Source organism: Oncorhynchus clarkii, chromosome 1, assembly GCF_045791955.1.
Source record: "Oncorhynchus clarkii lewisi isolate Uvic-CL-2024 chromosome 1, UVic_Ocla_1.0, whole genome shotgun sequence".
NCBI lineage: Eukaryota > Metazoa > Chordata > Actinopteri > Salmoniformes > Salmonidae > Oncorhynchus > Oncorhynchus clarkii.
In genome coordinates this window covers 26,132,357-26,143,114 of record NC_092147.1, presented here as the reverse complement: position 1 = coordinate 26,143,114, position 10,758 = coordinate 26,132,357, and the positions used below count along the sequence as shown (strand labels likewise).

General features: G+C 46.4%; 1 protein-coding gene across 1 annotated transcript; it reads right to left on the bottom strand.

Moving 5' to 3' along the window:
• Positions 1–2,837: 2,837 nt before the first annotated feature.
• On the bottom strand, positions 2,838–10,229 carry LOC139415893 (CMP-N-acetylneuraminate-beta-galactosamide-alpha-2,3-sialyltransferase 2-like). Its single transcript, XM_071164045.1, has 6 exons — positions 9,816–10,229; positions 5,948–6,141; positions 5,152–5,331; positions 3,397–3,442; positions 3,134–3,253; positions 2,838–3,034 (listed from the first exon to the last, which is right to left on the bottom strand). The coding sequence occupies exons 1-6, from the start codon at positions 10,227–10,229 to the stop codon at positions 2,861–2,863; spliced, it is 1,128 nt and encodes a 375-aa protein (XP_071020146.1). The 3' UTR covers positions 2,838–2,860.
• Between the last annotated feature and the right edge of the window lie 529 nt (positions 10,230–10,758).

Genomic DNA, 10,758 nt, shown 5'->3' with positions numbered 1-10,758 from the left:
ATATATTTTCAAATAACCTCAAACACAAGGCCAAATATACACTGGAGTTTCTTACCAAGACGACATTGAATGTTCCGGAGTGGCGTAGTTACAGTTTTGACTTAATTCGGCTTGAAAATCTATGGCAAGACTTAAAAATGGCTGTCTAGCTATGATCAACAAGCAACTTGACAGAGCTTGAAGAATGTAAAAAATATTAATGTGCAAATATTGTACAATACAGATGCGCAAAACTCTTAGAGACGTACCCAGAAAGACTCACAGCTGTAATCCTTGCAAAAGGTGATTCTAACATGTATTGACTCAGGGGTGTGAATACTTATGTAAATTAGATATTTCTATTTCATTTACAATTAATTTACAATTAATTTGAAAAAATATCTAAAAACCTGTTTTCACCTTGTCATTATGGGCTATTGTGTGTAGATTGGTAAAAAAAAAAAATCCATTTTGAATTCAGGCTGCAATACTTTCTGAAGGCACTGTACAGTATATACAGCAAAAAAGTATTTAGTCAGCCACCAATTGGGCAAGGTAATTTTCATCATAGGTACACTTCAACTATGACAGACAAAATTAGAAAAAAAAATCCAGAAAATCACATTGTAGGATTTTTAATGAATTTATTTGCAAATTATGGTGGAAAATAAGTATTTGGTCTCCTACAAACAAGCAAGATTTCTGGCTCTCACAGACCTGTAACTTCTTTAAGAGGCTCCTCTGTCCTCCACTCATTACCTGTATTAATGGCACCTGTTTGAACTTGTTATCAGTATAAAAGACACCTGTCCACAACCTCAAACAGTCACACTCCAAACTCCACTGGCCAAGACCAAAGAGCTGTCAAAGGACACCAGAAACAAAATTGTAGACCTGCACCAGGCTGGGAAGACTGAATCTGCAATAGGTAAGCAGCTTGGTTTGAAGAAATCAACTGTGGGAGCAATTATTAGGAAATGGAAGACATACAAGACCACTGATAATCTCCCTCGATCTGGGGCTCCACGCAAGATCTCACCCCGTGGGGTCAAAATCATCACAAGAACGGTGAGCAAAAATCCCAGAACCACACGGGGGGACCTAGTGAATGACCTGCAGAGAGCTGGGACCAAAGTAACAAAGCCTACCATCAGTAACCCACTATGCCGCCAGGGACTCAAATCCTGCAGTGCCAGACGTGTTCCCCTGCTTAAGCCAGTACATGTCCAAGCCCGTCTGAAGTTTGCTAGAGAGCATTTGGATGATCCAGAACAAGAATGGGAGAATGTCATATGGTCAGATGAAACCAAAATATAACTTTTTGGTAAAAACTCAACTAGTCGTGTTTGGAGGACAAAGAATGCTGAGTTGCATCCAAAGAACACCATACCTACTGTGACGCATGGGGGTGGAAACATCATGCTTTGGGGCTGTTTTTCTGCAAAGGGACCAGGACGACTGATCCGTGTAAAGGAAAGAATGAATGGGGCCATGTATCGTGAGATTTTGAGTGAAAACCTCCTTCTATCAGCAAGGGCATTGAAGATGAAACGTGGCTGGGTCTTTCAGCATGACAATGATCCCAAACACACCGCCAGGGCAACGAAGGAGTGGCTTCGTAAGAAGCATTTCAAGGTCCTGGAGTGGCCTAGCCAGTCTCCAGATCTCAACCCCATAGAGAATCTTTGGAGGGAGTTGAAAGTCCGTGTTGCCCAGCAACAACCCCAAAACATCACTGCTCTAGAGGAGATCTGCATGGAGGAATGGGCCAAAATACCAGCAACAGTGTGTGAAAACCTTGTGAAGACTTACAGAAAACGTTTGACCTCTGTCATTGCCAACAAAGGGTATATAACAAAGTATTGAGATAAACTTTTGTTATTGACCAAATACTTATTTTCCACCATAATTTGAAAATAAATTCATAAAAAATTATTTTCTGGATTTAAAAAAACATTTTTGTCTGTCATAGTTGAAGTGTACCTATGATGAAAATTACAGGCCTCTCTCATATTTTTAAGTGGGAGAACTTACACAATTGGTGGCTGACTAAATACTTTTTTGCCCCACTGTATGTGTGAATGAGTGAGTGGTTTTAGTATTATCTGTATGTCAGCTTGTGTTTGTGTCTGCTTGTGTTGTTGACTGTGCGTAAGCCTCTCCCCAATTAACCTAATCAGCAGTATGATTAGTCACTTAAAATGGTTAACACAAATAAAACGGTTAATACCGTATACGTGGTCAAATCCCTGTGGGCTGTACATACCTTCAAGATGATAGTCATGTAATTACAACAGAAACTCTTATTTTGAAATAGCCTCTGGGCTTGAAAGCATGTAAACCTCAACTACCTATTGCTCCTAGCACCATGCAGGTGTGGCTAGCGAGAGGGCTTTAGCAGCAGCTCTGCAGGTGGGTGTGGACATGGCAGGGATAGCTCAGTGACCGTCACTGGTTGTCATGGTATTTACGGTGGGGGCGACAGAGTGGGAGGGGACTGAGTCTCTGGGCGTGAGACCCCCAAGGCGTGTGATGACTCAACCCCCAATGGCTGAGCAAGAGGGGGGGATTGTGGATGGGACTGGTTCACAGGTCCATACAGTGGCTAGGACAGACTTATCTGCCCCCTCTATAGTTCTGTCGTTTCTATGGAGGTAGTAGGCCTGTTGGGGGCAGAGTGTAATCACATGTAGTTCGACCCAAAACCACCATCATCTTACCACAATGGGAACATGATTAGCAGGCATTGTATAATGTACTGTTTTGGATCCCTCTCTATGCAAAGCACAAAGAAGCAGGTGACAACATCAAAAAGCCTTGTGGTGATAGGTGTTCTAGTGTTCCTGTAAACCTGTCCAGCCCACCACACCTTCAGCCTTCGTCACTTTCCTGGGAAGATGGTGATCTTGCCAGCCTTAACCAGCGAGTCAATGATCAGGGCCTCATAATCTGCATCATGCACCCCTGTTTTCCGGAACTCTCCAGAGTAGCGGTTCTGCTCCCAATAGTGGTGCCAGTTGCCTCGACTGTCAGCGCCAAAGCCAAACACATTCACCTGGAATACAAGATAACATTTTAAAACAGGCAGAGAGACTGGCCGAGAGACATGTCTGTATTGGGTGTTTGTGTGAAAGTATGTTAGCAAGGTCCTCACCTCGTCACACACGTGCAGAGCGAAGAACAGGACCAGCATGCCTGTGGAAGGGTAGCGTCCATGGTGCCTGGTCCAGCGGTCATGGATGTACTTGAAGAAGGCTGGGTTGAAGATCTGAGCCTGGGGAGATTAGATAGCAGCACAGTGTACCATGCTGGGTTTACCAATGATATTGGAGACAGACATATTTATTTACAATTCTGCACTATTGAACAAATACATGACAAAGGTTGGATGGAGAGATTATAAATATAGATTAGCACCTTGTCCTTGTCCACCCGTAGAAACTGCTTCACAGGGGCGTAGGTACTGAAGGAGAGAGAGATAAAGGGAGAGCGAAAGAGTCTTAGCACACTTTTATCCTTTCATTTCTAAATTGCTGTGAAATGATTGACTGATTCACAGATGGCACGCCGTTCCTTTTTCCACAGAGAGAGTGCTCTGTTGATGATGTGCTCTGACCTGGAATGGGATGAGAGAGAGAGAGAAAGACAGAGAGCGCAGCGTGTGAAGGTGTGATTGTGAAGCCAGCAGTTCACTTTGAACGTGAACAAAATGTGCTCGTGTGAAAAGGTGTGTTTATGTAAAACAATATAAATGGACTCGGGTCCGGCCTGCTCACTAGGCAGGATTAGGTGTCCGCCTAAATCCTAATCTAAGTGGCAGATTGACGAAGGCAGCATTTTCTGAGCTAAACTGACCAAGATGCAACTCCAACAACAACAACATAAATCCTCACACAATTCTGCCCCCCCCCCAAAAATGACAATTTCTCTCAACCAGGGGCATAAGGTCTTTTTAGGCGAGCGATTTCGCCCTGTGATAAGCAGTGCCCACTTTGCCAAAGGCAGGGGCGCAAAATATTTTGCTTGTCCAATCCCAGCGCGCCTCTCCAAGGTGCTGTTGGAGAGACGCAACGCTGCGGAGCTCCACCAACGTTCTGTCAAGAAAATAATCTAACATAAATCATGTAGCAGATATAGGATATGGTAGAAAGAGTGTGTGGACTTCTCTGTAGGCTGGAGATAAAATGACAAAGAGATGTAAAGAGATGGACACTTATTTACATCATGCAGGTTTCTCAAATCATATAGCCAAACCTAAATGGTGCTCAATCAAAATGAAAAAATGTGCTGTCATGTTAACAAACAACATATCCTAAAAACAGAACAAGGCAAAGTACAATGGACAACATGGATAGACAATCACAACCATCGTCATGATCATTGGTTTCAAGTTTGTATCGGTACATTTTTGACAAGCTGATCATAGCGGAAAAAAGAATACTTCTGCCTTTCCTGCTGTATAAACACATTGCAAATAGGCTCACGATAAGTTCTGATAAAGTTGGGTAGCTGATATTCAGAGCTTAAATAGACAAATTGATTAGTCACAGGAATCAGGACTAATAAAGCCAATGCAACAGCTTGTTTTACAAATGGTGGGACTACCACATGGAAGGGCATTCATACAATTCCATTTTGGGGCAACACATTAGGCTACATCCCATTAACCACAAGCCAACGTCTTTTGGACATTGTTTTGGGGGTATTTTACAAACGGTAGGCTTACCACATAGATGGGTATTCATTAAATGTAATGTCAGGCAACACTGTCGGGTGCACCTCAGTAAACACAGACTGATGCCGACATCTTTTGGACAATCTTTTTTTGGTGCAGTCCAGACCGGCCCTGATTTCCACATCCGGTACGGGCCAAATCTGAACCAATCATAGACGTCTATAAATTATGTATTTTCAACCTTCATTCAGAACCAAAAATGAGCCTGACTTCAACATCTGAAAAGTTAAAACAAGTATTCTAAACATACGTAAAAAATATACTTTCAACATTCATTCAGAACCTAAATTGAATCTTTTAGTTGTCTTTTCAACATAATTTTGCTTACTGGGACTTTTTAAAGTCTAGCAGCATTTTTTGGTCTAGCTTAGGGCTGCAGAACAACAAGGACCGGAACTGAATGGACTGCGTGTATGTGCTGGCAGTTTTGTTCTCACAAGCGAATCTGTCCAGTGGAGAGTGCGCTGGTGATCCACAGCAGGTCCAGGGTCTTGAAGGGCACCAGGACGAAGCTGACATTGGCTGCCAGGTTCTTGGCACTCTCTGGGTACATGAAGTGGTGGGTGGTGTGGCTGCCTGCATCCTCCTCATAGCCCAGCGTGGGCGCCAGATTGATCCTGACAGACACAGGTAATCAGACCATGCTGGGAGCAGCTCCAATGATAGACAAACACACAAACAGAGGGATATCAAGACATCTCAACAAGACTTGCCTAGTTAAATACAAATATCTCTCTCTCTCTACAATAACTGTAAAGACCCTACAGTAGCATTATAGCACAACACATAATATAACTTACCAGCTAATAAACAGATGAACCTAACCTGTTCTAAACCCCCTCAACTACTAAACAGATGAACCTAACCTGTTCTAAACACCCTCAACTACTAAACAGATGAACCTAACCTGTTCTAAACCCCCTCAACTACTAAACAGATGAACATAACCTGTTCTAAACCCCCTCAACTACTAAACAGATGAACATAACCTGTTCTAAACCCCCTCAACTACTAAACAGATGAACCTAACCTGTTCTAAACCCCCTCAACTACTAAACAGACGAACATAACCTGTTCTAAACCCCCTCAACTACTAAACAGATGAACCTAACTTGTTCTAAACCCCCTCAACTACTAAACAGATGAACCTAACCGGTTCTAAACCCCCTCAACTACTAAACAGATGAACATAACCTATGTTGTAAACCCCCTGTCTCTCCCTCCCTCCCTCACCTCATGATGTAGTTGTGGCTGTCTATGGTGGGTCCGTAACCGGCCCCACGCATGTTGCCAGAGTTCCCCACCACGGCACAGCGCAGGCAGCGGGCTGGGTCCCAGGAGCCATAGGGGGAGCGGCCAGGGATCACCTGGAACAGCCGCAGCAGTACCTGCTGGATAGTGTGGGGCTTGAACTGAGGTTGCAGCATCTACAAGCAGGGGGCGACAGAGAGGCAACACAGTCAGGAGAGCAGTACAAGGGGACTGGGAGAGGACCATAGACTTTCTCTCATTCCTCCTACAGGATGTCAAAAGAGGGCAGAGGGGTAGGTTTTAGTGTCCTAGTGACTCATGGAAAAGAGAAGAGGTTACAACATATTTAAATGGAGGTGAAAAGAGTCTGTTTTTCAAGTCTTTGCTATAGGAGCACATGCAAACCTCCCAACCGTCAAACAAAACAGTTCCATCAGGCTATCGGCACCAACCTTTAAATACCTCTCTCTCACACAGCTCTCTCTCTCACACACAGTTCTCTCTCACACACCGCTCTCTCTCACACAACTCTCTCTCACACACACACGGCACTCTCTCTCTCTCACACGGCGCTCTCGCTCTCTCACACGGCGCTCTCTCTCTCACACACGGCGCTCTCTCTCTCTCACACACACATGGCGCTCTCTCTCACACACACACGGCGCTCTCTCTCACACACACGGCGCTCTCACACACACGGCGCTCTCTCTCACACACACACGGCGCTCTCTCTCTCACACACGGCGCTCTCTCTCTCACACACGGCGCTCTCTCTCTCACACACGGCGCTCTCTCTCTCACACACGGCGCTCTCTCTCACACACACGTCTCTCTCTCTCACACACGGCGCTCTCTCTCTCACACACGGCGCTCTCTCTCTCACACACGGCGCTCTCTCTCTCACACACGGCGCTCTCTCTCTCACACACGGCGCTCTCTCTCTCACACACACAGCGCACTCTCTCTCTCACACACGGCGCTCTCTCTCTCACACACACACACACACAGCGCACTCTCTCTCACACACACAGCACACTCTCACACACACAGCACACTCTCTCACACACACAGCGCACTCTCACACACGCACTCTCTCTCTCTCTCTCTCAGCGCACTCTCTCTCTCTCTCTCTCACACACACACACACACACAGCGCACTCTCTCTCACACACAGCACTCTCTCACACACACAGCACACTCTCACACACACAGCACACTCTCACACACACAGCACACTCTCACACACACAGCACACTCTCACACACACAGCACTCTCACACACACACACAGCACTCTCACACACACACACAGCACTCTCACACACACACACAGCACTCTCACACACACACACAGCACTCTCACACATACAGCACTTTCTCTCTCACACATACAGCACTTTCTCTCTCTCACACATACCACTCTCTCTCTCACACACATACCACTCTTTCTCACACACATACCACTCTCTCTCTCTCTCTCTCTCTCTCTCACACATACCACTCTCTCTCTCTCTCTCTCTCTCTCTCTCTCTCTCTCTCTCTCTCTCTTACACATACCACTCTCTCTCTCTCACACATACCACTCTCTCTCTCTCTCTCTCTCTCTCTCTCTCTCTCTCACACATACCACTCTCTCTCACACATACCACTCTCTCTCTCTCTCTCTCTCTCTCACACACATACCACTCTCTCTCACACATACCACTCTCTCTCTCTCACACATACCACTCTCTCTCTCACACACATACCACTCTCTCTCTCACACACATACCACTCTCTCTCTCACACATACCACTCTCTCTCTCTCTCTCTCACACACATACCACTCTCTCTCTCTCACACATACCACTCTCTCTCTCTCACACATACCACTCTCTCTCTCACACATACCACTCTCTCTCTCTCTCTCTCTCTCTCACACATACCACTCTCTCTCTCTCACACATACCACTCTCTCTCTCTCTCACATCTCTCTCTCTCTCTCTCACACACATACCACTCTCTCTCACACATACCACTCTCTCTCTCTCACACATACCACTCTCTCTCTCACACATACCACTCTCTCTTTCACACACACACCTCTATCTCTCACACACCTCTCTCACACACACACCTCCCTCTCTCTCACACACACCTCCCTCTCTCTCACACACACCTCCCTCTCTCTCACACACACCTCCCTCTCTCTCACACACACACCTCCCTCTCTCTCACACACCTCCCTCTCTTTCTCTCTCTCTCTAAGTTTCCCCTGCATGACCTCTCCCCAATGCTCCCTCTCTTTCCTTTACTCTGTCTTGCTCCCTCCCCCTCCTTGATACCAGCACCTGGAACAGCACACCGGCTTTCTGCAGGGTCACAAATTATTGGCAGATGTTCAGTGGGCACTGCTGCTGCCAAACAGTGTCTTTACTGCTCTGCTCTACTCCTGCTCTGCTCCATTGTAGAGAAACTATGACATGCTCTTCATTGCTCAACAACCTTGACCATATACTAGGTATTATGTACTAACCAACTCAACAGTGCAGACTCGACTTAACTCTTCGAGAGATCCATTAACCCTAATCTATGCACTCTTTCACCTTTCCTGTGCACCTACCTCATTAGCTCCTCTCTCTAATCTCATCCTTTCACCTTTCCTGTGCACCTACCTCATTAGCTCCTCTCTCTAATCTCATCCTTTCACCTTTCCTGTGCACCTATCTCATTAGCTCCTCTCTCTAATCTCATCCTTTCACCAACTCATTTACTTAACACCACTTAGTAGCTTGGCACTAAACTGGTCTGCCTCTGTTTGCAATCACCTAATTATCGAGTAGGATATATACTGAACAAAAACATTAATGTAACATGCTACAATTTCAACGACTTTACTGAGTTACAGTTCATATAAGGAAATCAGTCAATTTAAACCAATTAATTAGGCCATCATCTATGGATTTCACATGTCTGGCCAGTTACACATGGGCTGCGGTTGTGAGGCCGATTGGATGTACTGCCAATTTCTCTGAAACAACTGTGTTGCATCACAACCATCCATCTACATAGGGACTTATGGTAGAGAAATTAACATGAAATTCTCTGGCAACAGCTCTGGTGGACATTCCTGCAGTCAGCATGCCAATTGCACACTCCCTCAAAACTTGAGACATCTGTGGCATTGTGTTGTGTGACAAAACTGCACATTTTAGAGTGGCCCTTTATTGTCCTCAGCACAAGGTCCACCTATATAATGATCATGCTGTTTAATCAGCTTCTTGATATGCCACACCTGTCAGGTGGATGTATTATCTTGGCAAAGAAGAAATGCTCACTAACAGGGATGTAAACAAATTTGCGCACAACATTTGAGAGAAATAAGCTTTTAATGCATATGGGCTCTTTCATTTCAGCTCATGGAAAATGGGACCGACACTTTACATTTTTGCGTTCGAGGATGTGACACTAAATAAGTTAAACTTCTGACCAAACACAAACTAATTTAGTTTTCTAAAAATGGTACTTCTCACAGGTCAGCATCTTTCTCTCACACGTCTTCTACTTCAGTGTTCATGTCTGTTAAGAATATCAGCCTCTTTAAGCTACGTAATCACCTAGGCATGCTTTCCTGTCTGTAATTCAAACAGACTTACAGGGAATATTTTTCCACTGGACCTCTACAGCTTTGTCTGACTTGTTCATTTCAATATTCAGACATTACTCAATGTCCTCTTTAACACACATCATGTGCTTGCCTTCCTTTAATGTGATTGGCAGAGCTGCTCTCATTCTTTCCAGGGAGAGCAGAAGAACGATGGAGGATGGTAAAATGAAGTAAAACATAGAAGCTGTTCAGCTGGATCACTTACCACCCACCAGTAGTAGACGTCTGAAGGCAGCTGGATGTTGTCCCGTGTCCACACGGGGGAGATGTCCGGGTCGTAGTTCTCATCAAACCAGTCCGACACCCCAGGGTCCCCCACACAGCGGGGACAGGCACATGTCTTCTGCTGCTGGGTGCTCTCCAGTGGGCCCAGCTGGTGGACACCAGAGTAGTTGGGCACTAGTTTTACTCGGCTGGACTTTTCCCACCCGGGGGGCTCCAGGTAGGGCAGGCCAACGCCCCCCCTCAGAGAGATGGAGAAGAAGAGGGAGGTGAGAAAGACAAGGCCCAGGGAGCCCAGCAGAACCCACACCCTCAATGAGCACCGCATGCCCCCTCCGCCGGCCCTGGCCCCTGCCATCCGACCACCCCTCTCCACGCTGGTCCCGCCTGTCAACATGGGCCTCAGCTCCCCTGATCTTTGGACCCTCACCCCTCCAGGGCTGCCCCACACCCAGCCCCAGCCCCAGTGCCCCTCCCGGTGCTGGGTGACGGAGGGCACCCGGCCCCCCCAATTCCATGCGCTGTTTCCTGCCACCGTCCCCACCCTGCTGGCCTCAGCTCCACTCAGTGTGCTGGCTGGCTCACGCTGGCTCAGAGAGAACACTCTCCCAGCGCCACAGACAGAGAGAGGGAGAGCCGCTGCTCCACAGTGAGTCTCTCAGTGTCTCACACTAAACAGTTTGTCAGAGAGTCTGTGTCTGTTGCTTCTCCCCACTCTCAGTCTCTCCGCACGCAGCTGCCGCTCTTCACACCCACCAGCCCGGCTCTTCACTCCCTGCACTGCTCCAGTCCTGGATGGGAGCTCCAGCAGTGCCTGCACATACAAAACTCTGATGAACTCTGCACAAATTGTACACTGCTAGAGTCTGAGAAACTGTCAGAGCTTATCACGCTGTGTAAGCAGTCCCACCTATAGTGATATCCAT

Coding starts and splice junctions, on each gene's coding strand:
- LOC139415893 (XM_071164045.1), bottom strand. CDS start 10,229: ATGTTGACAGGCGGGACCAGCGTGGAGAGGGGTGGTCGGATGGCAGGG. Junction 5,332..5,947: donor AGCCACAACTACATCATGAG/GTGAGGGAGGGA, acceptor TGTGTCTGTCAG/GATCAATCTGGCGCCCACGC. Junction 3,254..3,396: donor TACGGGTGGACAAGGACAAG/GTGCTAATCTAT, acceptor TAATCTCCCCAG/GCTCAGATCTTCAACCCAGC.